The sequence below is a fragment of the Choloepus didactylus genome, chromosome 18 (assembly GCF_015220235.1).
Source record: "Choloepus didactylus isolate mChoDid1 chromosome 18, mChoDid1.pri, whole genome shotgun sequence".
Classification (NCBI taxonomy): Eukaryota; Metazoa; Chordata; class Mammalia; order Pilosa; family Megalonychidae; genus Choloepus; species Choloepus didactylus.
Window position 1 is genome coordinate 25,430,713 of NC_051324.1, and position 26,133 is coordinate 25,456,845.

General features: G+C 38.8%; 1 protein-coding gene across 3 annotated transcripts in view; it reads left to right on the forward strand.

The window, feature by feature from the left end:
- Positions 1–26,133, forward strand: part of VPS53 (VPS53 subunit of GARP complex) — a 175,625-nt gene that overhangs the window by 101,653 nt on the left and 47,839 nt on the right. For all 3 annotated transcript variants that reach the window (XM_037808182.1, XM_037808181.1, XM_037808183.1), the window contains 5 exons: positions 4,179–4,273; positions 12,592–12,834; positions 15,446–15,593; positions 23,814–23,896; positions 24,867–24,945. In XM_037808182.1, the coding sequence (XP_037664110.1) occupies positions 4,179–4,273; positions 12,592–12,834; positions 15,446–15,593; positions 23,814–23,896; positions 24,867–24,945 (648 nt within the window). The remainder of the gene's footprint in view (positions 1–4,178; positions 4,274–12,591; positions 12,835–15,445; positions 15,594–23,813; positions 23,897–24,866; positions 24,946–26,133) is intronic.

The window sequence follows — 26,133 nt, forward strand, 5'->3', positions numbered from 1 at the left end:
TAGGTGAAGAAGCTGCAGCTCAGAGATGTTAAGTGATTTTCCCAGGATCACCCAGCTTTAAGTGGAAGAGCTAGGACTGCAAGTCAGGTCTAGAAGTCAGAGGCTAGAATTCCTTTCCCAGTGCCCTCTTGATTATACCTTGATGGCTCACGAAAGAGTGGAGGACATTGAAATGAATCCTGTGAACCAAACAGAAGGGATATCTTGATGCTGTATCCTAGAGATCTGTAGGATTAGATGTAATTGACTTAAAGCCACCATATTATTGACTAGCATGGGAGAAAACAAAGTATTTCTTCTAACTAAAGAAATACATCTCTCACATTTTTGGAAGGAGGATTGGGATGAGAGGAAGGAGTCTGGATGTAGAGCCCATTCTTCCGGTCTGTCATCCACCTGCACCCATTGAGCATGCTTTACATGGTAGTATCATTTTAGGCTCTCATTTCTTCCAGTTGCTAGGGGCTGCCATTGTCATGTCCAGAATTATGCAGTTGAATATTCAGAGGCTTTTAGTGCTCCCACAAAATCTTATCCCTTTAGCTCGTCTGAAGATGATGGTGGAGAGTCCCCCCTTATCTACAAAATAAGTTTTGCCAGATAAAATATGACTTTCTTTCCTCATGGAACTTTTTGTTCATCTGGAAGCTTAAAGTTCCTGTTGTAAGGACTAAGTCCTGTTCATTCTAATACCCAGAACACTGACATTCTACAAATACACAGGGTAAAGCAGAGTCATATGGGGGTAAAATGCTAGATTCTGGTCTGCCATCAACTGGAAATGTGAGTTTAGATAGATTATTGACTCTCTAGACTTCCCTAGTTTCTTCATCTTTAGAAAGGGCTAATGGATTTCAAACCATATTCCTTGTACCCCATCACATGTTACACTGGAGAATTGGAGGAGGCTAGGTCCTTGTAAACAGCAGTTCCATTTTTTTTAGTTACTTTGTATAGTGGGCTTCCAGGTAAAATTTCTCTTGAGCCAGAGGTTTCAGATCTGATTGAAAAAAAAAAAAAGAGACAAACCCCTGCACTAGACGATCCACCTGCAAATTTCATGGACTGTTATTCATTAGTAATAAAACATATATACCAGTGACTAATGCCTCCTCACATGCCATCTTCTACCTCCCACTGCCTCACTAGCATTTGTCTTGCTTGTGGCTCATTAGGTGGTAGCTCCAGAATCCCCCTCTTCCCAGTGGCTTTTTGGCTTTGGAGTTGGGTGCACAGAAAGAGGAGAGTAGGGTAACTCAGAGATGGTCAGGACAAAGCCCCTTCCATTTGTCCTGGGTTGCCTAGCCTGTTACATTGCCTGCAGTCAGTAGGCAGATGACCCTCAAAGTAAAGGTTGCTCACTACTGCAGTTTAGACCTAGCTACTGGGAAGAGAGAGTAAACGTGAAAAGAGGTATTTAGTTTATGAGAGGGCTTGGACAATCAGTTTCCAAGACATTCCCAATGATAAAAAAATGACATCTGAAAGGAGAATGAGGTTGCTCAAAGTATAAGAAAAAGAGGGAGAAGAAATAAGGAATTTCTGGTTTAAAATGTACCCTTCTGGTGATCCAAGCAGTTAGATTTAATCTGTTTACTTTGGATAGTAATAAAAGGAAATGGGACCAGCTGAAGACCTCCTTACTGTGACAACAGTAACTTTTTATTATTCCATCAAACTCCAGGAGGAAATAGCTTAAACATCTGCAGCTTTTGGACAGAATTCACACACTCAGAAATCCAGCCTGAATGCTACTGCTAAATGACTTAGTTTATTCTTTAAGCTGAGAATCAACCCCTTGGGGAGCTGGACATTGCAAATGGAGACACCATGTGAGCTGAAATTCCAGCATCTACTGTCTCAACACAAGTGCATTCATAAAGCAGCTTTAGGCCAGATGCAGCCCTGTGGAAACCAAGTAAGAAAAAAGGAAATTCAGGGAATCCCTCCTATCGTTCTTTCTTGCTTCCAACACACGAAAAACGTTGCACGAGGACCTATGTGCCTGGCGACAGGATCAAGGGGTCTCTCCTCACCGCGGCCATTAGTGAACAGAGGCAGGGTGGAACAGAGTCACCTGCAGGTAGTCACCACAGTGCCACAGTCAAAATCAGGAAATTTAACATGGATACAAGAATATCATCCAATCTATGACCTTATTTAAATTTCATCATGTAGCTACTTTAAAGTGATAAATTAAAGCTTATTGTTAATAGTTGGAAAAGCGCACATAAATAAAGCTGAATACAAAGTATACATGTTGATTTAAAACATTACAACATTCTATATTATGTAAACTCTAATTTGTAATTAAAAATTATCCTGCAGGAGTGAATATTTTTCTTCAAAGGAAGAGAAAAACTTTTAAAGGGAATGATTATAATACTTACTATGATTATTTTTTATGATATTTATGTTTTAATTAATAAAATGTTATCTGTATTTAGTGGCCATATTTTCCAACTCTAAAATCAGGGTATCTAGTCTTATAGCATTAGGTAAATTAAATCACATTTGGGTAGTCACTTAGCAAATCACTGTAATTAAAAGAATAAAATAACAAGAAATAGATACTGACTTGTAAAATATAGGACAATGGATTATGAAAACTATTGTGGACCCCCTGTTCACAACCATTATACTCCAGTATGTTTCCTCCACTTGAAAGTAATGGGAGTCCAGAAAAACTCCCAGGGCATCTCTGGACTGAAGTGGAACTTTGGATCCCGCCCTCCAAATTCAGTGACCCACTCAGATAGATCCCTGAGGCTCTCCTATGGCCTGACATCTGCAGTGGCTTCCAGTGATGAGAGAAAACAGCTCAGATTTTAATTATTCTTAGAAAGGAACAGAGTTTCTAGAAACTTTGAAAAAAAATTAGAGACAGGGAAATCTTGGAAGGTGAAAAAGGGAAGAGAGCTAAGTACAAGATTGAATGAGATCTATCTACGGCTGGCACTTAATTTTTGGTGGTCATTACCAGTTTTTACAAATGTTTTTAACTATTGCAGGAGTTTATTAAAAATGACTAGAAAAAGGCAATCATTATTTCTGTCTGTCACGTGAGACTTAGCTTTGGTCATATTTATTAAAACATATGAACAATTCAATTAAAAAACTATGTTGTGAGTGCCAACTTATACCCAAATTGTACTCTAGCATCAACCCCAGTAAGGTATCTTTGGCTCAGGGTCCTTTTGTTAACACTGAATGGTAGGTAGAATTGAGATTTTTAGGAGTAGAAGGTAATTGTAAGAAGATCCTTGAATATTTTTTAGATGGTTTGAAAATGAATTAACTAGCAAATATAGTTTTAAATGCTTACATGCCTGGATGACATGTAAATCAGTGGTTTCCAAGTATCAGTCTGGGGACTTATGCTTGTCCAAGTGTTCATTGTTCTTTCCTAGAAAGACTGCCTTTATGCTGCGATTTTATCCTTACAAAAGTTGGGGGTATTAAAAAATGTTTTCTTTTAGGAACTTGTGGTGAGAATAGAAGTAACAAAATAAAGGGTTAACCACCCTATGTTAGTCCTCCACCTTTCTTTTTCTTACATTTACTTATCCATGAAACCCAAAAGTCTAGGAACCACTGCAGGAAAGCAATGATGTAATAGAAAAGGTTGTAGTTCAGGGGATGAAAAACTTCACCATATGCCTTTGGGCAGGCTGTTAGAGCCCTCTGAGACTTCAGTCTCTTTAGGTGTAAAGCAGTATCCTGATACCTGCAGTAAAGGTTGTTGTGCGGAACAGGTGAGATATTATTTGGTATCAAAGTAGTTGGCCCATAATAACAATCAGTAAAGAGAAGCTATCAAAATTAGATCACATGAAAGCACTTTTTAAATTCTAAAGCCCTCTACAAATACAGGGTGCTGTTATTAGCCAGGATTAAAATATTGGTGGGATGAAGAATAGCGTCTAAATTGAAAACGCATGTTATCATTATCAAAGTAGTAGTAAATCTTTCCCCATACAAAGCAGGTAAATGATGCTAACAAAGCTGGCTTATTGTTCAGCCTGGGATGAATCATAAATAAAGGACATATTTCCAGTTCATTTCAGAGTTCTCTTATCTGTAAGTTTGGAGTGAACTTGGAAGGGATGTTTTCTTTGAAGCTGCTTGAAAATTTGCAAAGATTGCTCAAGTATAGGGTTTCTTTATTTTCTTAACAGCCAAAGAAGCCAAAAGCCCCAGACAATCCATTTCATGGCATTGTTTCCAAGTGTTTTGAGCCTCATCTCTACGTATATATTGAGTCCCAGGACAAGTGAGTGATGATCATTTTGCTGTTTATTTCTACCTGTGTTTCTGTCTCCTGTGGTCATGGTTGGGCCTCACAAGGGCATAGTTTCCTCCCAAGGCTGAAGAGGGGCTTGACATACCTATGACCTTCCCTGGAAACCTATTAAGGAAATTTTTATATCTTTTGAATGCTATCATTTATAGTGTCTATAAATCTCAGAAGCTTGAGTTTGACTCTAATGAGGTCCTAAAGGGATCTCTACTCCCCCTTCCCATGTGGGTGCTGAGCTCATATATAGAATTAGGTAGTCGGCCCAAAGACTTTGCATTATAAAGCACTGGAAAATGTAGAAAGAAAACCTAATCTCTAATGTACATGTTTTCAAGTATGATTTTTTTTAACTTTTCATTTTAAAACAATTTAGACTTAGAAAAAAGTTACAAAATAGGACAAAAATTCTCATATGTGCTTTCTCCAGATAATGTTAATATCTTACAAAACCTCAGTTATGAAAATCAGGAAGGTAACATCCCATTAATGTCATTTTTCTGGTCCAGGATCCAATCTGACATTTAATTGTCATATCTTTTTAGTCTCCTTTAATCTTGAATAGTTCCCTAAGTCTTTTCTTTGTCTTTCATGAACTTGACAATTCTAGAGTATTAACCAGTTATTTTGTTCGATGTCCTCAAATTCAGTTTGTCTGATGTTGCTTTCTGATTAAATTCAGGCTATGCATTTTTGACAAGAATACCATAGAAGTGATATTGTGTCCTCAGTGCATCATGTCATGAGGCACATCTTGCTGATTTGTCCCGTTACTGGTGATATTAACTTTGATCATTTGCTTAAGATGCTGTCTGCCAGGTTTCTCCACTGTAAACTTACTGTTTTTCCCTTTATAATTATTAAGTATCTTGCAGTAGATACTTTGAATATCCTGTTTCTCATCACACTTTTTGCCCACTAACTTTCGCATCCCTTGATTTCTGCCTGAAAAACATATTAATGTGGTGTTTGCCAACTGTTGATGGTCTGTTTCCATCAATCTACATTTAATTATTGGAATTCTGTAAAGAAGGGTCTTCCCTTCTCCCTTATGCATATAGGTATGCAGATGTGTGTGTGTGTGTGTGTGTGTGGGCTCATATTTTTATGGTTTATAATCTATTTAAGGTATATGCTTTTCACAAACTTATAGGCACCAGAAAATTGTTACAGAGCAGCCCAACACAGCCAAGTTTTTTTACAACCAGGAGTGTGTGTTTGTGTTCCAGTGTCCATTGTTCATGTGAGGTGGTATTAGCAAAGGAGGACCCCCTCCTCATCCCTGCATATTTGTCCAGAACCAGAGTAACTGTGGAGGGCCCACCCATGCTGGAAGAGGTGTCCAAGAGGACACCTAGCAGCCTAACAAACCAGAATATGCCTCACACAGGGAGAACAGCAGCAGCTGTGAGAAGTCCTTAAAGGGAGTTTTCTGGGAAAACATTAGACTCTGAAGTTCAGTCCTTTTTTTTCAATGCTTCTTTAATGGGTTAGCAAATTCTTGTTTCTAGATATGTTTCAGATTTAAAGCATAAGATTTAGGGAATATTTCAAGTAGAATCACTAAATGGAACAATATTACTATTCACCTATTTGATTTTATAGGTTCTTTCTATTTTTTCTTCCCCTGATTATAAAAATACTTCATATTAAAATTCCAAATAGTGAACTATGAGAAGGAGCTTCTACTTTAATAAGTCCTCCCTGCCCACCCCCCCCAAATTGTCTTGACTTTTGTTTGCCTTGTAAAGCCGCACAGTATGCCCTGCCCTCCATCCATTGTGTATATATCTAGCAGGCACACATCAGGGCAGTGGTTACTATTGCTCTTTAGTCTTTTGACAGCACCCTGTATTCTGCATTCAAAAATTTCCTCCCCAAGGAGTTAATAAAACACCCTAAGGGTGGGAGAAAGGATCAGTTAATTGCCTTTTCAAATAGCAGGCCTTAGAGCAACCCAATGGATGACTTGTTTTTAGGCAAAGCTCCCTTAACAACCACAATTCTTATTTTAAAAGGCTTAAAAACTATTGGGTTCAGCGCTTTAAAAGTGCCTATCTGGGAAAACCATGTTCTTTCTCAAAATCCACCTGGTCTAAGAGTGATTTTTCTGGATTATTATAATTCTGGTATCTACTTTTTTCACTTGGCTTTGATTTATACAAAGTACACTCATCGTTCATGATACTTTGGGCAAAAAGCCAGACCTCCCTTCCTTCGGGACTCTCCATTTCTCTGTGAAAAATGACGTGCTGGCCACTCATCCTGCTGTTTGGCCTCACTAGGATGTTTCCACGGCACTAGGGAAGTAGTGGAAGCTCCCTGTAGGAGAACTGCGTAGGTTGTGCTGTTGTCACTCCAAAATAAGCAGTAAAAGCTTGAAGTAGAAAATGAAGTTTAAAAAATCCATTTCCTAATCCGTCAAAGGAGAGGCTTGTACAGAAAAATGCCTTAAGTGGTGGTTATTGACCTTTTTTGAGTTACAGATCCCTTTGAGAGCCCAGTGAAAGCCAAAGACCCTCTTGCCAAAAAAAATACACATATACCGCCACACTGTGTGGAATATCATTTCAAGGGGTTCTAGGAAGCTTTCTCTCTTAAATCAAAGAATCCCAAGGCTGGGGAAGGATCTCAAATGGGGACTGATTCGGGGCAAATTGCTTCTCTTGTTGTAGTTCTCTGACCCAAAAATGCAAGGAAGGAAAATCTTAGACCATTCACACGCTCCCAGATGGCAGAGACCCAATACTGTGTAGTGGAAGCAGCATGGGCCTGCATGCCAGACAGACCTGGATTTGAATCAGAGCTCTGCCACTCTAGCCTGGGACCTCAGACATGGTACTTAACCTCTTTGGGTTTGTTTTTTCTTCTCTAAAATGGAGTTAGTAATGCCCACCTCAGAGAATTTGTGGGGAGGATGAAGTGAGCTGACATTGGCATTTGGCGCACAGTAAATAGTGCTCAGGACCTGTGTCTGCCCTGCCCACCATGGAATCTCACTCAGTGCTCTTATGGCGGGCGGGGGTGGTGGTGGTAGGGGTGGTGGGGAGGGCTTGTCAGTGTTGCCAGCTTTCTGATGGGCCTACAGTGGGCCCACCCTCTTATCTCCCCAGCCTCCCACCTGCCCAGGGCGGGTCCTGGCAGCAGTTGCCCCAGGCAAAAGCCCGAGCAGCAGTAGGTGGACTGCAGAGCCAGGACCCAGGGAGGAGGCAGGAAGTGGGGATGTGCCTGCAGCCAGCCACATTTTTATCAGTTTGGGTCAACTCAGATCTAGTTCCCATCCCTGTATAAGCTCGGTGTGCAGTGTGTGTTTTTCACTCCTCTTATTTTGATCTTTCCCACTACTGATCCTGCTCTGCAGTAGTCTTTACTCCCCGGGCATTTTATTGATCAGTGGAACTCCCAACAGTATTTCACCTGATGTCCCAAGATGCTTATACAGTTCTTAGGCTCAAAGCCCAAACTGCAGGGAAGAGGATAAAAGAAACCATCCACATCCATGACATATTTCTTTAAGCTGGAGAGAAAAAAAGTAACACAATAATCATAATATCGTATATCTGTGTGGTGCTTTAAATCAGATCAAAGCATGATATGGTGAATAGAACTTGAGCTTTGAAGTCAGACAGAGCCAAGTTCACATTTCAACTCCAATAAATTCTGTGACCTCGGGCAAGCTATGTAATTTTTCTCAATCTCAGTTTCTTCATCTATGAAATGGGGGTAATAATGCCTTCTACTCAGGGCTGTTGTGAGGAGTAAATGAGATTGTATTGTAATGCACCCAGCATAGTGCTTGGTTTATAGGCTTATAAGACTAGTGGCAGAGAGAGACCAAAAAAAGATTGTGGTACACAGTGTTAAAGGATAAAGATGTAAATAGTTTGCTGTGGGAATCCAGAGGAGGAGTGTTTAAAGCAAACCAAAGGTCAAACTTTTCTTACTTTTTGTCTCCCGCCTCAGCCAAACCCTTCTCCTCCTTCCCATGCTCTCTTCCTCACATGCATGTACTATGTTCACTTCTGACTCCACACCTTTATATTCTCGCACCTGAATCTGCTGTGAATCTCTCTAGCTTATTCTGTTATGTCTTTTTTCTAAACCAGAGTGTTCATATTGTCTATACTGCAAAGTTAGCATTTTGTTGCTGTGCTAAAATCTGAGTCTTATAAGCATGCAGGTCCTGTCTCTCCAACTAGGTCAAAACAGCTAATGGGCAGGGACCATGTCTTAACCCCCACAGCACCTAGATCACAACTTGACCCTTGACCCTTTATAAACTCTTAGTTGGTTATAATTCTTTAGGGTAAGCCAGGTGCTTCCTTCTGATTTCTGTCAACAGGTCATTTATGCCACACATTCCCTTCTCTAGTAGTTCTACAAGAAGGTTTTGCTAAAATCCAGGGTAGTATTTGGTGCCTAGAATAAAAATGGTAACTTTTGCTTCTTTTTGAGTTGAATTCATTTGTTTGTTATACTTAGAGTCCACAGAGCCTTCCACATAGTAATTGCTCAATCAGTGTTTGATTGGATTGGATCTTCTGTTCAAAACAAATGAACTTCACCTGTTTCCATTGGGGTAACTTTTTCTTCTATTATGTGAAAAGTTAATTACTCATTTTCTAATATTTTGTAAAGCATAGAAGCATCCTGCGAAGAATGGAGGAAGGAAGAGAGGGGAAGGTTACCATGGCTGATTTATTTTTCATCCCACACTAGAAAACAATGTCAAAAGTAACCTGGTAGTCTCCAAAACATGGAATATCTTTCAAGTTTTGTTGTTTGTTTGTTTGATTTTAAATGGAGATTTTCTTTATGTTCTGTGGTCATAACTAATTTTTAAATGTTACTCATCAGGTTGGCTCTGAAATAAGAAGTAAATGAGTAAGTATCCTGACTCCAACTTCTAGAGGAAATAGATGAGTGATCAAAGTAAAAACACTTCAGAGCCCTGGCCCTGTTTTGGTTGGCACTCTAGATTTGCAGAGGGAAATCTCTCATACAGAAGACTCAAGTGGAATATTTTGCCTTCTGTAATATGCTCTACTCCACCACACCAGCCCCCACCCTGTATCCACCTACCCACCCCTTCATTCCCTTCTCTTAGGAACAGTCCGTGGAGGTTGGTCAGTTAAATATGTATTGAGAACCACCGTGGAGATTAGCCTTATGCATAAGCACGAAGGTTTGGCCTGGGGAGAGCAGAAGTAGCATAAACAACCCTACTCTCAGAGATAGCTTATGATAACATACATGGAGCAGAGAAGATTCTACTACTATACAGCTAGCAGCTTTCACTTCTTGTACCAACTTTAGCATATCAGAGGTGACTGGAGTCCTGCCCCGAGAAGGATTCTGAAACTGTACCAAAGATAAGTGAAAAAAGAGAGCCATTGTTGATTTGCATTTTCTGCTGTGGGCCCCGAATGGGAGAATGTTCTTGAATGTTGGACAGTTGTAGCACTGTGTAATAAAGTGCTAAAAATACTATCAGTGCTTTAGGGATGATAGAAGTTCAAGTTGAGAGAAAGGGTTGCTATGAGTAGTAGTTGTCCAGGTGAAGCCTGAGCTGAGCTTGAAGGATGAGTGGAGAGGTGGAGGGAGACCATCTTGGTCAGGGAAACAAACTGACAAAGGCAAAGAGACAGGGAAGAGAGCGCAGGGGAGCAGTCACTGTGACATAGGTCATTGTGGAGGAGGGCCGGCAGATTCAATGGAAAGGAGAGGCCTTGCCAAGATTGGGAAGAATGACCTTTCCAAGGTCAGCTAAGGAGCGCCTTCCCTGCTTTCTGACTATCAACACAGACAGAGAACCTAGAGTAGGTCTGAAGTTCTTTGAGGGCAGAGTTGACACATCTGGAAATAATAAACTTTCAATAACAAAAACTCTTGAGTAAAATGTCAATTTTCTCCTATTCCCGCTAACTGATGTTGTGTGTGATTCATGTCTTTTTCTTCCTGACTATTATATAAATACATTTTAAAAGCACAGCTGGATTCCTGTAGCTTTAGACAGCAACCCAAAAAGATACAAAATGTCAAGAGATGGTGGGGACCCCTCCCATTTTTCATACAGCACAACTGTATAGAGAGCAACAAGCACAGCTCAGTTGGATTTAAACTAGTGATGACTCAGTGTAACTGAGGCAAATTCAGTGATGTTTAAATGTGAAATGAGAGGAAAATTGCAGCCATCATCACCACCATGAACTGGGGCAAGCCAGTAGCTGCTCATACCCCCCTCCCCCCGGCCCCAGCCAAGATATTTTACACCTCTGACTCTGGAAATTCTAAGGAAAAATTGTCTTGGAGGAGAAGGAATGTGTTAGAATATTTCTTTACTGTTTCTTTTTAGGGATAGGCATTTATCTGGTGGACAAATTTAGGTTCGTGATATCTAAATATTTGCTGGCATCATAGCCTTTTTGTGTTTTAGGAAGTAGTATGGTGGAGTGGTTAAAAGCATGAGGTTTAGAGCCAGGCTGGTTGGTTTTGCATCCTGGCTCCTCCACTTTCTTGCTTTATGATCTTGGACAAGATACTTAACTGTTCTGCACCTCACTTTATTTAATTTTTTTTTGAATTTTTTTTTATTGTGAACTTTAAGATATATACATAACAGTGATAACTTTCAAAGTACAATTTCACAAGTAGTTAAAGAGCAAATTTCAAAGTATGTCGTGGGTCACAGTTCCACAACTTCAGCCATTTCCATTGTTGTTAAAATATAGCATACGTACAGAATGGTGTCATCTCTTGATGTGCAGCTGAACAAGCAGTTGTATAGGTAATTTAAAAAATTGTTATGGATTACAATTCCACAGTTTCAGTTCTTTCCTTATTATGCAATACAAGTTATGTACAGAAAGGTGAAGACCTTCAAGGCACTATTCAATGAGCAGCTATAGAGCAAATTCCAAAAGATGCTATAGGCTACAGTTCCACCGTGTCATTTACCTCCTTCCAGCCCTTCCAACACCCCAGCATCCAAAGCATATATATATATAATTATATAAAGTTTCAGTATTCATAGACCTTTGTTAAATCTTATCTTGTTTGTTGCTACCCCTTCCTCTCACTTAATCTCTTTCTCCAACTTTAGGGGTGTCTAGACAGTGAGCACCCTAACTTGTTCATACTGAAAGGGGTTGTCAGCAGTTTGGGGAAGAGGGCCACATCTGATAGCTGATCTCAAAGAGGCTGTTGCTTCTAGGTTTTAGGACTTGTCTGGTATAGGAACACTCTGGTGGATTTAAGTTTCTGAAAGATAAAGCTTAGTGAGTGCGTCTTTTACAGAGTCTCAGGTAAGGATATAGGTGTTTGGGGACTACTTTTGGTAAGGGCATGGCATACTGTGGCCATTTGGGATGTCTAGCTGGAAGTTGCGTAAGAGAAACCTCCAGGATATCCTCTTGACTCTATTTGGGATCTCTCAGCTACTGTGACCTCAGCTTGTTACCTTTCTTTTTTTTCCCCTTTTGGTCAAGTAGGCATTTTCAGTCCCTCGCTGCTAGGGCCAGGCTCATTCCTGGGAATCACGTTCCATGTCACCAGGGAGATTAATTCCCCTGAGAGTCATATCCCATGTAGGGATGAGGTTAATGAATTTATTTGCCAAGTTGGGTTTAAAGAGAGAAAGACCCCATCTGAGCAACAAAAGAGGTTCCCTGGAGGTGCCTCTTAGGCATGATTATAGGAGGGCTTAGCCTCCTATTTACAACCCTAAGTTTCACAAGAAAAATGAAGATTTATTAATGATATCTACTTTATAAGATTATTATAAAATCATATAAAGGTCAATTATATGATTGCTTATAAAGCACTGACACAGTGCCTAGTATCTCATAAATGTTGAGAAAATGATCACTAACATTATTATTTAGGGGTTTCATTTGCAGAAAGGGTATTAGTAGTAATATAGTAGTAGGACCAATATGCTTACTTAAATTGTGGGTTCTAGGTTTGGCTGTGCCTAAATTGCGTGATAAACTTTCTAGGCCTTAATTTTCTCATCTTTCAGAGGGGCCAGCCATACCCTGTCTCTCTCACAGGGGCATGGGATTGAATGCTTTGAAAGTATAAAGCAGCACACACATGCCAAGTTTTATTGCTTCTATGAGTGTAGGGGTGGTGGTGGTGAATAACGATGAAACTGATAATATTGGGTCCAATTTTAAAGTTAAAAGGCATTAGAAATGATTACTTATGACAGTTAATTGCTATTCATAGCAAACAAGCACACTTGTTTTATCTTTCTTGAAGGGAAATAACGTTTTAGGTTTTCTTCTTCCTAGAAACCTTGGAGAGCTGATAGATCGGTTTGTGGCTGATTTTAAAGCCCAGGGACCACCTAAGCCCAACACTGATGAAGGGGGTGCTGTGCTCCCCAGCTGTGCCGACCTCTTTGTCTACTACAAGAAGTGCATGGTGCAGTGCTCTCAACTCAGTACTGGGGAGCCAATGATTGCTCTTACCACCATTTTCCAGAAGTATCTCCGGGAATATGCCTGGAAAATCCTCTCTGGCAACCTGCCCAAGTGAGTCCTGGTCTTCATGGTCTAAATGGTGAAGTGAGATTCTAAATATACCTAAATATGGGAATCTTTAAGGAAGTCCACTGTGAAGTTGTTTACTGAACTGCTAAGAGAATCAAGGAGGAAAATACCCTTATTGATTTTCCAAGGGTCTGAAATGATTTCCTCGCTAATGGTATTCCACAGCTGAACAAGACCATTAGAGGAAATGCCCACACCAGCTGCCAATCACATTTTACCGCGTGGACTCAAGGGAGTCAATCCATTTATGTATGTATTTAATTTACATGGATCGAGATATAGACACTTAAAAAAAAAAAAAGTTTAACAGGGAGAAATAGCTATTAAAGCATGCACAATTTCATTCAAGCCCTGTTTGATGAAGAGTATGCCCTGGAGTGAAAATTATATGGGTTGCATGAATCTGCTTTTCCCTCAGTCTGATTAGGTTCCAAAGTCTCTGTTATGGTATTTGCATCTTGCTATGATGAATAGATTCTAATATTTAAAGATGTGGAATTGGTCAGGGGCGGGGGTGGGTTGTTGCACAGCTCAGCTCCTAATTATAGTAATTCCATTGTAATATTCTGAGACATTAGAATATTGTTATATTGATTATTTCTTAAGATAAATGGATCATTTGACTAGGGTTTAATAGATGTTTTGGTTATGTAGCAGTTTTGATTGTCATGTAATATGATCTAAAATAATGCTTCGGAATTTAGTATTTGCAAATCATCCCCATGGCTAAATCAGTGATTCTGGAATTAATGTCTATAATTGTCACTAAAATGTGTCATGTATGACTTTTATATTATTTGGAGGAAAAGAAAATCCAGGGATTCTGTGTTTACAAGAAATTTGAGGTGACAGATATGTTTTACTAATGAGAACTTCTTTGACTATGATAAAAATTAATTTTAAAATTTTAATAACTTTCATCCTGATTATAGAAAATAATATAAGTTCATTATAGCTTAGAAAACACAGGAAAAAAGCACTAAGAAGAAAATAAAAATCACCTATTTTCTCACCACCCAGAGATAACTTCTTTAACTTTTCAGTTTATATATTTTTTCATATATATAATGTGTGTGATGTGAATGCCTTTGTTAAACAAAATTGGGACTATACTGCTTATAGTTTTATAACCTGCTGCTTTCACTTATCATCCTGTGAGCTTTTTCCCCCAGCAGGAAACAAATTGCATACTCAGCTGGGATTTTGTTAGTAAAGAGACTATTCACAAAATTTTGGGCAGGGTGAGGAGAACCGACAGAATATTCTGAAGCATCCAAGTACTGGTGGTCAATTGTTAATACATTAGAATCCAGTTGAGAGCTGGGGCTGTGGAACAGGGGCTGTCCAGCAGACACTGTTGTCATAGAGGAACACGGTCATTGCAAGGACCACACTGGAACAGAAATAGTGCAGGAGGACTAACTATTACCCAGACTTGTCTCTCCTCTACCTCTCCGACTTCCTGTTAGGTCTCCCATTGACTGAACCCAACAAGAAACCAGAGGACAAGGAACCTGGGTGATAAATCCATACAGGTCAACCTTACATGCCATAGGGAAGGGAGGAGAAGAGCAGAGAATGGATCTGGAGGGCAAATATAGAATAGTCAACGCAAGTTCAGTAAATATTCATCGAATGATACCATGATAATCCAACATACATAAAACCCTCAATTTACTTAATCCTTCTCTTAAGGTTGGCCACGTAGGTTCACAATTTGGGTATTTTAAAATATAATCAGATAAACATCTTTGAACAGAAATAGAATTACTGGGTCAAATAGTCTGACCATTTTTTAAAGCTCATGATTATACTACCAAAATGTCCTCCAGAAAGGTTGTGCAATTTAATATCTATAGTTAAGAGAGCAAAAGTTTCCTCACACCCTTCTCAGCACTAGAAATGTGTTCAAATCTTTGATTACCAGTAAGACTGGACAGTTTTACTTTTTTAAGGAGAAATGTCTCATTTTCAAGGTAAATGTCATTGAACTCTTTCTTCTTTAAAAAAAAAAATACAATTGACATTTGAAATACAACTGACTATTGAAATAACAGAATGTTTTATAACTGTGTTTTCAGTTTATAAACACATGATTAGAGCAGTAGGAGATGCTTTTTGTTCCTTGTGACAGTCAGGCTTTGGGCAAGAGCCATGTCTTAATATTCACTTTTGTACTCCTCCACAAGCACAACATATATATTACAGAGCTGATTTTCTTAACTGAAAGAAACAATTGGTGTACTAGCTTCCATACTACAGATGATCCTAAATGAGTTCTACATAACAGGAAATTCCAAACTAAAGAGAGAGGCAACTCAGCAGCCTTCTTATGAGTGTCAGAGTCATCACGGTTAATAGACTGATTACTGGCTGACTTTTGGAATTGTCTTTTCCTATTTCTGATGGTCAGAGAATTTAAACAGATGATAGTCAAGGTAAGGTCAAGAGGAAAAGGACTCATTGTTTGTAAGTTTATTTGGTCTATGTCTGGCCTTTCCTTTCCCCTTTTCTTTGTCTTAAGATGCACAGTTTCAGTTCAGGAAGCAAAGTAGAAGTTCCAGCCTGACTAGTTCCTGTTCCTTTTCCTCAGAACCACAAGCAGCAGTGGAGGGCTGACCATCAGCAGCCTCCTCAAGGAAAAGGAGGGCTCAGAAGTAGCCAAGTTCACTCTAGAGGAGCTCTGCCTCATCTGCAGCATCCTGAGCACAGCAGAGTATTGTCTGGCTACTACCCAGCAGGTGAGCCACCCCAGGCTGCCCACTCACCACCTCCTTTTCCTGAAGTATCTAGACCACTTAATAGGTCAGAGTATGGAGCCAAACAGGGCCACAGGTGCCAACCTTGGGCAGACCAGTTTTGGCCTCTTACGGCCAGAAGACTGCCCAGGCAGCCATCTTATGGAAGGGCCTTGTTACAAAGGAGACTGGGCAAGAAACTCTACTGGTCTCTTCACAAAATTGTGTAAGCCACTCCAAGGGCAGGCCCTCTTGAAAGTAGGTCAATAGCCCTGTCTTTCATATGAGAAAAGCAGTAGCAAATTTAATGGTGCTAGGACCCAGCCTTTGGTAGTGATGAGTCACAACCAGTTATTCCATTCTCAGAAGTGTTAGTAAGCTAAGCAAAATCCTTTGGGCTTTTATGTGTCTCCTGAAATTTGCATAGCACTCTCAGTCTGCCTGTGCTGGTTTGAATGTATTATGTCCCCCAGAAAAAGCCATATTCTTTGATGCAGTCTTGTGGGGCAGACGTTTTGGTGCTGATTAAATTTGCATGGAAATGCGCCCCACCCAACTGTAGGTGATAACTCTGATGAGATAATTTCCATAGAGGTGTGGCCCCACCCATTCAGGGTGGGCTTTGATCAGTGGAGCCATATAAATGAGCTGACAGGCAGAGGGAACTCAGTGCAGCTGTGAGTGACATCTTGAAGAGGAGCTACAGCCAAGAGGGACACTTTGAAGAAAGCACAGCAGCTGCATATGAGAGACAGTTTGAAGATGGCCATCGAAAGCAGACTCTTGCTCCAGAGAAGCTAAGAGGACAAATACCCCAAGTGCAACTAAGAGTGACATTTTTGAGGAACTACAGCCTAGAGAGGAACATCCTGGGAGAAAGCCATTTTGAAACCAGAACCAGACGCCAGCCACGTGCCTTCCCAGCTAACAGAGGTTTTCCAGACACCATTGGCCATCCTCCAGTGAAGGTACCCGATTGCTGATGGATACTTTAAGGCGTTAAGACTGTACCTGTGTAACCAAATAAACCCCCTTTTTATAAAAACCAATCCATCTCTGGTGTTTTGCGTTCCGGCAGCATTAGCAAACTAGAACACTGCGTAAACAAATAACCATTGTTTGGGATGCTGACGTTCAGGAACTATGAAGCAGGAAAGGATGATACCTCTACTGGAACCCCCAAAATGACAGTAGTTCAGTGAACTGATTCAGCAGAAGGGAATCCTAGTATAATGCCACTCCGCCTTAGACTTTGGATTAGAAATTCCTTTTTACATTTGTTCTGAAATTTCACCTATGGCCAAGAGAGAGAAAGTAACTGGGGAAGTTTCTACTCTTCCCCTCTCTTTGGGTTTATTATTTACACAGTCATAAAGTGCAGGCAGGACAACTTGGAAGTCCCGTGAACCAGAGCTAGAACACAGGAGGCCAAATAAGAAGCGCTCTCTCAAGGACTCCACAGCTGAGTTTAAGCAGACAGAGGCAGAGGCAGTAGCGTGCTCTGTTTGGGAACATGGTCATGTTGAGTTACACAGGGAATGACCTGTAAAAGTTTGGCCTTAGAGACAGAAACAGCAATCGTTATCCCTTAGAACCCCAAAGGCAGGATGGCAATATCTGTGAGGACTTCCAAGGCAGGAGTCCCAGAGTTCTTTGATGAAGAAACCCTATTTAAATATTTTGTGTGTGCAGAAAGAGAAAGACATACACAGACGCAAATATAGTGTTTTTAAAGTAAAATAACCATAGTACAAAAGAAAAAGACTACTAAAATAATCACTAATTATATAATCACATCACCCTTTTACCCTAAAATAATCATACTGGCAATTTAGTGTATTTTCTTCCAATAATTTTTCATAAATGTAGTTTTATATCTATAATCTTAATTTAATTTACTTTTATGTCCTTTGTTATTGTTAACATCATAGCATAAGCATTTCTTCTGTTGATCTGAGTTTATTATCATCATTGTTAATGGCTGTATACATTAAGGGTCTATACCATAAATTATTTAATAGTATCACTGATAATTGTTTATGCTGCTTCAAATATTTGCTTTATAAATAATTTTATAATGAACATCTTTCTGAATATAGCACCTCATGTATCTTGCATTGTTTTTCTAGAATAGATTCTTGGAAGTTCTAGAACTATTAGTAGATCAGAAACCATTTTGATGATTCATGGTACATGTGGCCAGTTTTTTTTATTTAATGAAAATTATTTCTACTGATTATAAATGTAAATACATTCCTAGCACCTATATTGTGATATTTAGATACCATTTTCCACTTAAAAGAACCAAAGATTCCTAAAGAAATGGCTAATTCCAAGTCTGGGACAGGAAATATACAAGATTAGTCTCTGTTATTTTCTGTGTGACGTCATACAGAAAGCAAGAAAGATGTCAGACTATTAGGGTCTTCTCAAAAGTATTCAGGAACACTGTGAATAAGCTCTGCTGGTTAAAGATAGGGCAATATGTGTGTCAGTAAGGATGTTAACGATAATGGATTGAAAATATAAAATATGTATAAATTCATTTGATTATAGTGATACTTTTAAAAAAATTCATTTATCACCTTTGAAGATGCTAAGGAACCATCTCATTATTTTGAAAACTAGTAAGTAAAAGGAAGGTACTTATGTTGCCTTTTCTATCTGATTTGTACCTCAGGATAACTCAATCATTGATGATGGAAGTATGTCTTTCTAGAAGAATGTTAGCTAATAAAATGAAGAAGAAATGAGAATTAGAATATCATTATTTTATAGCTCTTAATGGAATAAAATAATGAATCTGGGCATTGAGAATCAGTAGCTGCTGAGATCACAAAAAGAGAGACAAGCAGACATTATGTATCTATGACCATGTTTCTTTAAGAAAAAAATTGCACAGGGAAGAAAAGTAGAGGGAGAAACCAAAGAGACTTAAGAATCTAAACAACAAAGAAAATAAAATTTTAAAAACACCAATAATGTGTCAGTATTGGTTCATTAAATGTAGCAAATTTATCATGCTAATGTAAAATGTTAATCATAAGGGAAACTGGGTGCAGGGTATATGGGGGACTCTGTACCTTCTTTGCAATTTTTCTGTAAATCTAAAACTATTCTAAAAAATAGTTTGTTTAAAGGAAACATTTGTAATAGCATTTAAAAGCATCAGATACCTAGGAATAAATCTAACAAAAGATATTTAAGAACTCTACCTTGAAAATCACAACATATTCCAAAGAGAAATTAAAGAAAATTTGAATAAATGCATAGAAAGGCCATGTTCATGGATTGAAGGACTCAATCCATTCTCTATCCATTCTCTGTAAAATTATATATAGATTCAACACACTGTTGAAATTCTGGCAGGCTATTCTAAAGAAATAGGCAAGATGATTCTAAAATTTACAGAGAAATATAAAGGGTCTAGTAACCAAAAAAATGATGAAAAGAAGAAAAAAGTTGGACTGCTTACACTACCTGAATTCAAGATTTACTATAAAACTGAAGTAATGAAGACAGTGTTGCATTGTATAACTATAGGCAAGTAAATCAGTGAAACACAATAAAGTATCTAGAAATGGGCCCTCATGTCAATTGATTTTCTACAAGGGTGCCAAGTCAGCTAAATAGAGGAAGGAAAAATCTTAATAATCATGGCTGTAACAACTGGTTGTTCATAAGGAAAACATGAACTTCAACTCTTTTACCTCACACCATACACAGAAATTAATTCAAGATGGTTTATAGATGTAAATGTAAAACCCAGAACCATAATGCTTTTATAAGAAAAACACAGGGAAAGAGCTTCACAACTTTGAGATACGCAAAGTTTCCTTGGTCAGGATATAAGAAGTACTAGCCATAAAAGAAAAATAAATTGATAAATAGGCCTTCATGAAAATTAAAATTTTTCTGCTATAAAAAGACTCCATTAGAAAAATAGAAAAGCAACAGATTGAGACAAAATATTTACTGCACATAAGACTGACAAGAGAATTGTATCCAGTATATATAAAAAAATGCTAATCATCATTATTAACAGGCAAGCAGCCCAATTAAAAATGGGCAAAAGATTTGGACACTCACCAATATGAACTAACTACATGTAAACTCATAATTGAATCTTAGAGCACAGCTTATCAGGGGAATGCTTATTGTAATGGTCCCTAGATTGTAAGCTCTTACGGCAGTAACATCTCCCGATTCTGTGATATGATCCCTTTGTGTATAACCTAATCGATCCCTGGAACTTTGGGTATCTGTGTGACACCTGAAACTCAGAGCTAGAGCTTGACAGATATGAATGTCAGTATTAGTGCATACAGCAACCGTTAAAAAAGCTGAAAAAGAATCCAGACTTCTATTAGAGATATGAGTGAAGCAGATCTAGTTAGGACTAGGGCAAATCGGGCCAAAGGGTAAAGGATGATACTGACTGTGTTTTAAAACTTCAACTTCCATGTGGGACCAAGGGAAGAGATGTTTATTTGGTGCAGGATCTGTATTTCCTAAACAGTATAACTCGTACAGTATGTTCAAGTATCAAAATTATATGGAACTTTCAATAGGAAGTAAGACCTGGTAGGTTTGTACAGGTTAGTGTGAAACAGCGACACATCCCAAAGTAATTTGGACAGAGAACAAAAATATATATTTTTTTTATTCCCCCTGAGGAGCTGGGGGAAGATGCAGACGTGTTGAACTTCCTCACCTGGATTGTTGCTGATGTTCTCACAAACATTGAGGTCTGGCGGTTTGGTATACCGAGCCCTCTATCTTGACGCTTGCCCTTATGGAGCTCATTACTGCAAAGGAGAGGCTAAAACTGCTTATAATTGTGCCTAAGAGTCTCCCCCTGAGTACTTCTTTGTTGCTCAGATGTGGCCCTCTCTCTCTAGCTAAGCCAACTTGGCAGGTGAACTCACTGCCCTCCCCCCTACGTGGGACCTGACTCCTAGGGGTGTAAATCTCCCTGGCAACGCAGGATACGACTCCTTAGGATGAATCTGAACCCAACATAGTGGGATTGAGAACATCTTTTGACCAAAAGTGGGGATGCGAAATGAAACGAAATAGTTTCAGTGGCTGAGAGATTCCAGATGGAGTTGAGAGGTCACTCTGGTGGGTACTCTTACACACTATATAGAGAACCCTTTTTAGATTTTAAGGTATTGAAATAGCTAGAAGTAAATACCCAAAACTATCACAGTACAACCCAGTAGCCTTGACTATCAAAGATGATTGTATAGCAATGTAGCTTACAAGGGGTGACAGTGTGATTGTGAAAGCCTGTGGCTCACACTCCCTTTATCCAGTGTATGGATACATGAGTAGAAAAATGGGGACAAAAACTAAATGAAAAATGGGGTTGGGGGGGATGATTTAGGTATTCTTTTTTACTTTTATTTTTTCTTATTTTTACTTTTTCTGGTATAAGGAAAATGTTCAAAAAATAGATTGAGGTGATGAATGCACAACTATATGATGCTACTGTGAACAGCTGATTGTACACCACAGATGATTGTATGATATGTGAATATATCTCAGTAAAACCAAATTTAAAAAAAACAAAGCAAAACATGGAACTATACTCTGCAAACAGCGAACCCTAAGTTAAACCATGGACTACAGTTTATAGTACAATTATAAAAATGTGCTATCATCAATTGTAACAAATGTGCCACGGCAATATAAGTTGTTAATAATAGGGTGGTGTATGGGAATCCTGTATTTTAGGCATGATTGTTCCGTAAATCCACAACTTCTCCGATAAAAAAAAAAATCCAAAAAAGACTTGGACAGACATTTCACAAAAGAATGGCCAATAAACAAAAGAAAATGTGCTCCATATCATCAGTCAACAGGAAAATACAAATTAAAACCAAACCAGGAGAGACATCCATTAGAATGGCTGAAGTGAAAAAGAATGACAACATCAAATGTTGATGAGGATGTGGAACAACTAGAATTCTTGTATGTTGGTGGTGGGAGTGTATAATGTAACGATTTGGAAAGCAGTGTGGCAGTTTCTTATAAAACCTTATGACCCAGCAGTTCCATTACCAGGTATTTATCCAATAAATGAAAACATAACCACAAAAGGAAATGTTCTGTATCTTGATTTTTTTTTTTTAGTGATTACATAAGTGTATATAATTGTCAGAACTCATTAAACCAAACACTTAAAATCTGTACATTTTAATATTTTAATTGTTTCAACTTAAAATAAGACTTAAGAGACATATCAACCAGTTGTAACATATGGTCTTTATTTGGATCCTGATTAAAACTATTTTTTAAAATTGTAAGACAATGAGGGAAATGTTAACACTGACTAAATAGATAATGTGATGGTATTAAAGTAATTACTGTTAGTTTTTTAGGTATGATAATCATATTATGGTTATTTTTTTAGTAATCCTTATCATTTAGAGATACATATTGAAACATTTACAGGTGAAATAATATCTAGGATTTACTTCAAACTAATTCAAGGGTGAGGAAATAGATGGGGCTGTAAATGAAACAGGACTGACCATGTAATGATAATTGATGAAGTTGGCTGATGAGTACTTGGGTATTTTATACTGTTCTCTGTATTTTTGTAAGTGAAATTTTCCTTATTAAATAGTTTTTAAAGTAATACGCACCCCTAAAAAGTTTCAAATATTATAGAAACATATTCATTAGAGATGTAAATCCCCATAGTCTCACCCATCAAAGCAACCACTGTTATCAGTTTATCTATATATATCCTTCCGAACACTTTTTGAACCCATACTCTACATATTGTTGTATAACAAAACAATATTGTTTTGTTTTTAACTAAATCATGAATATATCTCCATGTCAGTATTATGTCAGCATTTTAGATTAATTTATTCCAAAGCTATTTATTGAGCACTTATTATGTATCAGCCACTATATTTGGTGTTAATTAACAGTGATTAACTGGTGAACAAAGGAGACAAATTACTTTCTGTTGTGGAACTTAGAACTAGTTGGAGGAGTCAGATAATAAATAAAGCTATAACTTCAGTTTTGTGGTGCTAGGAAAGAAAGAAATGTTGCAGTGCTGGAGACAGAGTTGCCTACTGCAACAGTGGTCAAAGAGGGCCTCTCTGTGAGGTCCCATTGAAGCAGAGACCTGCCAGGTGAAGAGCTTGGAAAGTTTGGAGAGCCACAGGGCAAGGGAGTTGGTTAAGAGGGGTAGTTAGGGAGCATTTCATGTGAGAAAGAATGAAGTGTGATGATCTTGAGGAAGAAAAGACTTTGGTATGTTCCAGAAACTTAAGAGGCCAGTATAACTGGAGCCTAGCTGGCAAGGGGGAGAGCAGCAAAATACGGTCTGCAGAGCTAGACGGGACCCAGATCATGGCTAGCAGTTTGGATTTTATTTTCAGTGTAACAGAAAGAGGCTGCTTAAAAATTTAAGCATGCAAGCTTGTGCCATATAATTTGTTTGATGAGTCCGTTATGGATAGACATGTAGAGCATTTCTAATCTTTATATTATTAAAAAATAATATGAACAACACTAGAATGTGAGATTTATGAGAACAGGATCTTGTTAGAGTTTGTATAATTGGTTTGCGACTGCTAGATTTATTGATTCCTAGGGATCCTCTGAAATGTTTACAGTTCTTGGTCAGTTATGTTTTTCTTTGAGGCTGCTAGAAGCATGCTGAGTGTTTCTGTCCTAGATTGTGGGCTAAGAAGGGCAGGGACTGTTTCTTTTGTTGACCACTGCATCCCCAGCACCTAGTGTGGTGCTTGGCCCATAGTAACCGCCAGTGAATATTTTAACTGACTTTACTGCTACCCACCGCCAGTGGTTTCCAGTGTTGGTAGGCAAGCCTACTGTTTGTGGGGCAAGGAATATCTTAAAATCAGGGTCTTTTTTAAAATTAATGAAAAGAATTGTTCAAGTACAACTCAGTGTTAAAGCCACATGTCTTGGGGGAAGGTTGATTCTTGGCGCTACCACTTATCATCTTGGGTAGGTTATTTTGCTTTTCTGAGCCTCAGTTTTCTCATCTGTAAAATGGGGATAATAACAGAATATTCCTCATAGGGTTGTTGTGAGAATGGAATGAGTCAATAAATGAAAAGTGCCTAGAATTGTACCAGAATCATCTGAACTCAGTAAGTGTCAACTGTCATTATTATGGTACTCCTTTGGATAGTCATTAAACATGTTGTTTCTCTTATTTTCTAACAGTTGGAAGAAAAACTCAAAGAAAAAGTTGATGTAAGCCTGACTGAACGTATTAATTTGACCGGAGAAATGGACACGTTCAGCACGTATGTACCTTGCACTCGTTTCCTCAAAGCCTACACCTTATCTTTCATGAAGTGGCATGTCCCAGGCTGTTGGCTTTAAGTCAGTACAGAGCCTAAGAGGTTTCCAGGGCCTTCTGCTGGATCAGCCACTAAGAAGAAGCATTAGAAGCCTCCCATTCTGGCTTCTCAAATGCAGTCATCCTTTTAGGTTACAAAGTCTTCATCGTTGCACTACCTAGAATAACAGAATAAATCCATCCTTGGCCAGTGCTGCAAGAAGGTCAGGTACAAGGTCTCCCATATGCCCCACCTAAATCCACAGAAGGCCAGCCCCACCTTCAGTGTTTGGAATGTTAAAGGTTAAGTGGCCTGATTTTTGCCATTAGATAGGGGTGTAGTGTTTGTGTGTATGTGTTTCAGGGGTTAAGAGGGGTACTGCTCTTATATCCAAGAGGTTAATGTGGCACTTCAAGCAGTAAACCTCCCTTGGTGCATTTCTTTCTCTGGCGTCACCTGGCATCATCTTTGTTGTGGTCAGTTCCTGTTCCATTGGCATTAAATAAGATAGGGATGGGCCAAGCTTCAGGTTTCACATCAACAACTTATTGAGGAAAAAATAAAAATTCTCTTCTTAGGTCTTTTCTTCCCCTTTTCATGACTCTTTCTTTTGTTTCAGATTTAAACATTTTGGAGAGACAGGTATTTTTGGAGGGGTGGTGATTAAGGGGACTGGCCATGGCATGGAACTCTGTGTCTTAACTGGGTGGGAATAAACCCAAATATGACCAGGACATAAAGCAGGAATGAAGAAAGAGCCCAGATGCCTCTCTAGTATCATTAATTCCCTTTTTAAATACAACTTGAACTTTTCTGATGAATTGATGATCCTAAGTTTTCCACAGGTTTGTAAAACACTTGGATGAGGCTGTGTCCATCATTCAGAAAGTCATTTTTTAAAAGTTGTGACCAAAATAATTTGTTTGATTTTCAGTGTCATCTCCAGCAGTATTCAGTTGTTGGTTCAGGATCTCGATGCTGCCTGTGATCCTGCTCTGACTGCCATGAGCAAGGTAAGGCTTTAGGATGCATCTTCTAATAAACTTTCGAGAGTGACCCCAGATGGTTCCTCTCGGCCCCTGCCAGTAGCTTCTTCAGGCTGTTTGGCGCTTAGACTGTCAGCTGGGAGGAAAATGGAAAGACCTTCAGGAGTTTCCCAAAGGACTCAGCTTATCATGTACCTTAGGCCAACTGCTTGTCATTTTAGAATGAGGGAACAAATGTGTTTGGTAAGTCTAAAGGATATGTTGTCTTTGATTAGCATCTGACACATGCTGAAAACCTCAGTGTGGTCTCACCAGAATGGGTGTTTTTGTTAGTGCTTAAAACAGCAACTTTCTGATTCATTCTTCATTCTTGCCCTCTGAGAGGTTTTTCCAACTTTTTCTGAGCTCTGAAACCAACACAAGTATTTGATCAGAATTGTGGATTCTCAGTTTCTAACACCATAGTGGCCATCAGTCAGTCCTTGATCTCAAGTCCCCTCCTTTAGCACTTACTGCCTGCTATCTCACATTACTAATTGGCTTTTATGTACCCATGTCTTCTTTTCCCAAAAGGAAGCAAATTCTGTAAGTGCATGAACCATGACTTATACCACCCTCTATCCCTATTACTATCTTGGATATAGAAGACTCTCATGTTTGTTGATTAATATGTTGGAAATGGGCATTCTTTATTAATTTCTAAGTCAAAATAACATAGATCTTCCCATTCTAAAACCTTCTAGAGCAGGGAAAACTACAGCCTGTGGACCAAGTCTGGCCTGATGCCTGTTTTGGGTAATAAAGTTTTATTGGAACACAGCTGCCCTCATTCATTTATGTATGGTCTGTGGCTGCTTTTGTGCTTCAACAGCAGAGTTGAGTGATTGCAATAGAGACCATATGGCCCACAAAGACTAAAATAGTTGCTATCTGGCCCTTTACAAAAAAGATGTCCCAATTCCTGTTCTAGAGTCAAAGGCTCTTGTAGCATTCTTGCAAATTCTGGAGAAAGAACTTTTCCAAGGCATATGGGCTACTAGCAGACTGCAGTAGAAAGAGCATTGGTTTTTGGAGCCAGACAGACCTAATTCTTCAGTTTTTCCTCTAGGGATGCTGAGCAAATGACTTGACCTTTCTGGACCCAAGTTTCCTCACCTCTAGGTAAAATGCATATATCTCCCTCCCAGAGTTGTCCTGAGGATAGAACGTGAAGAA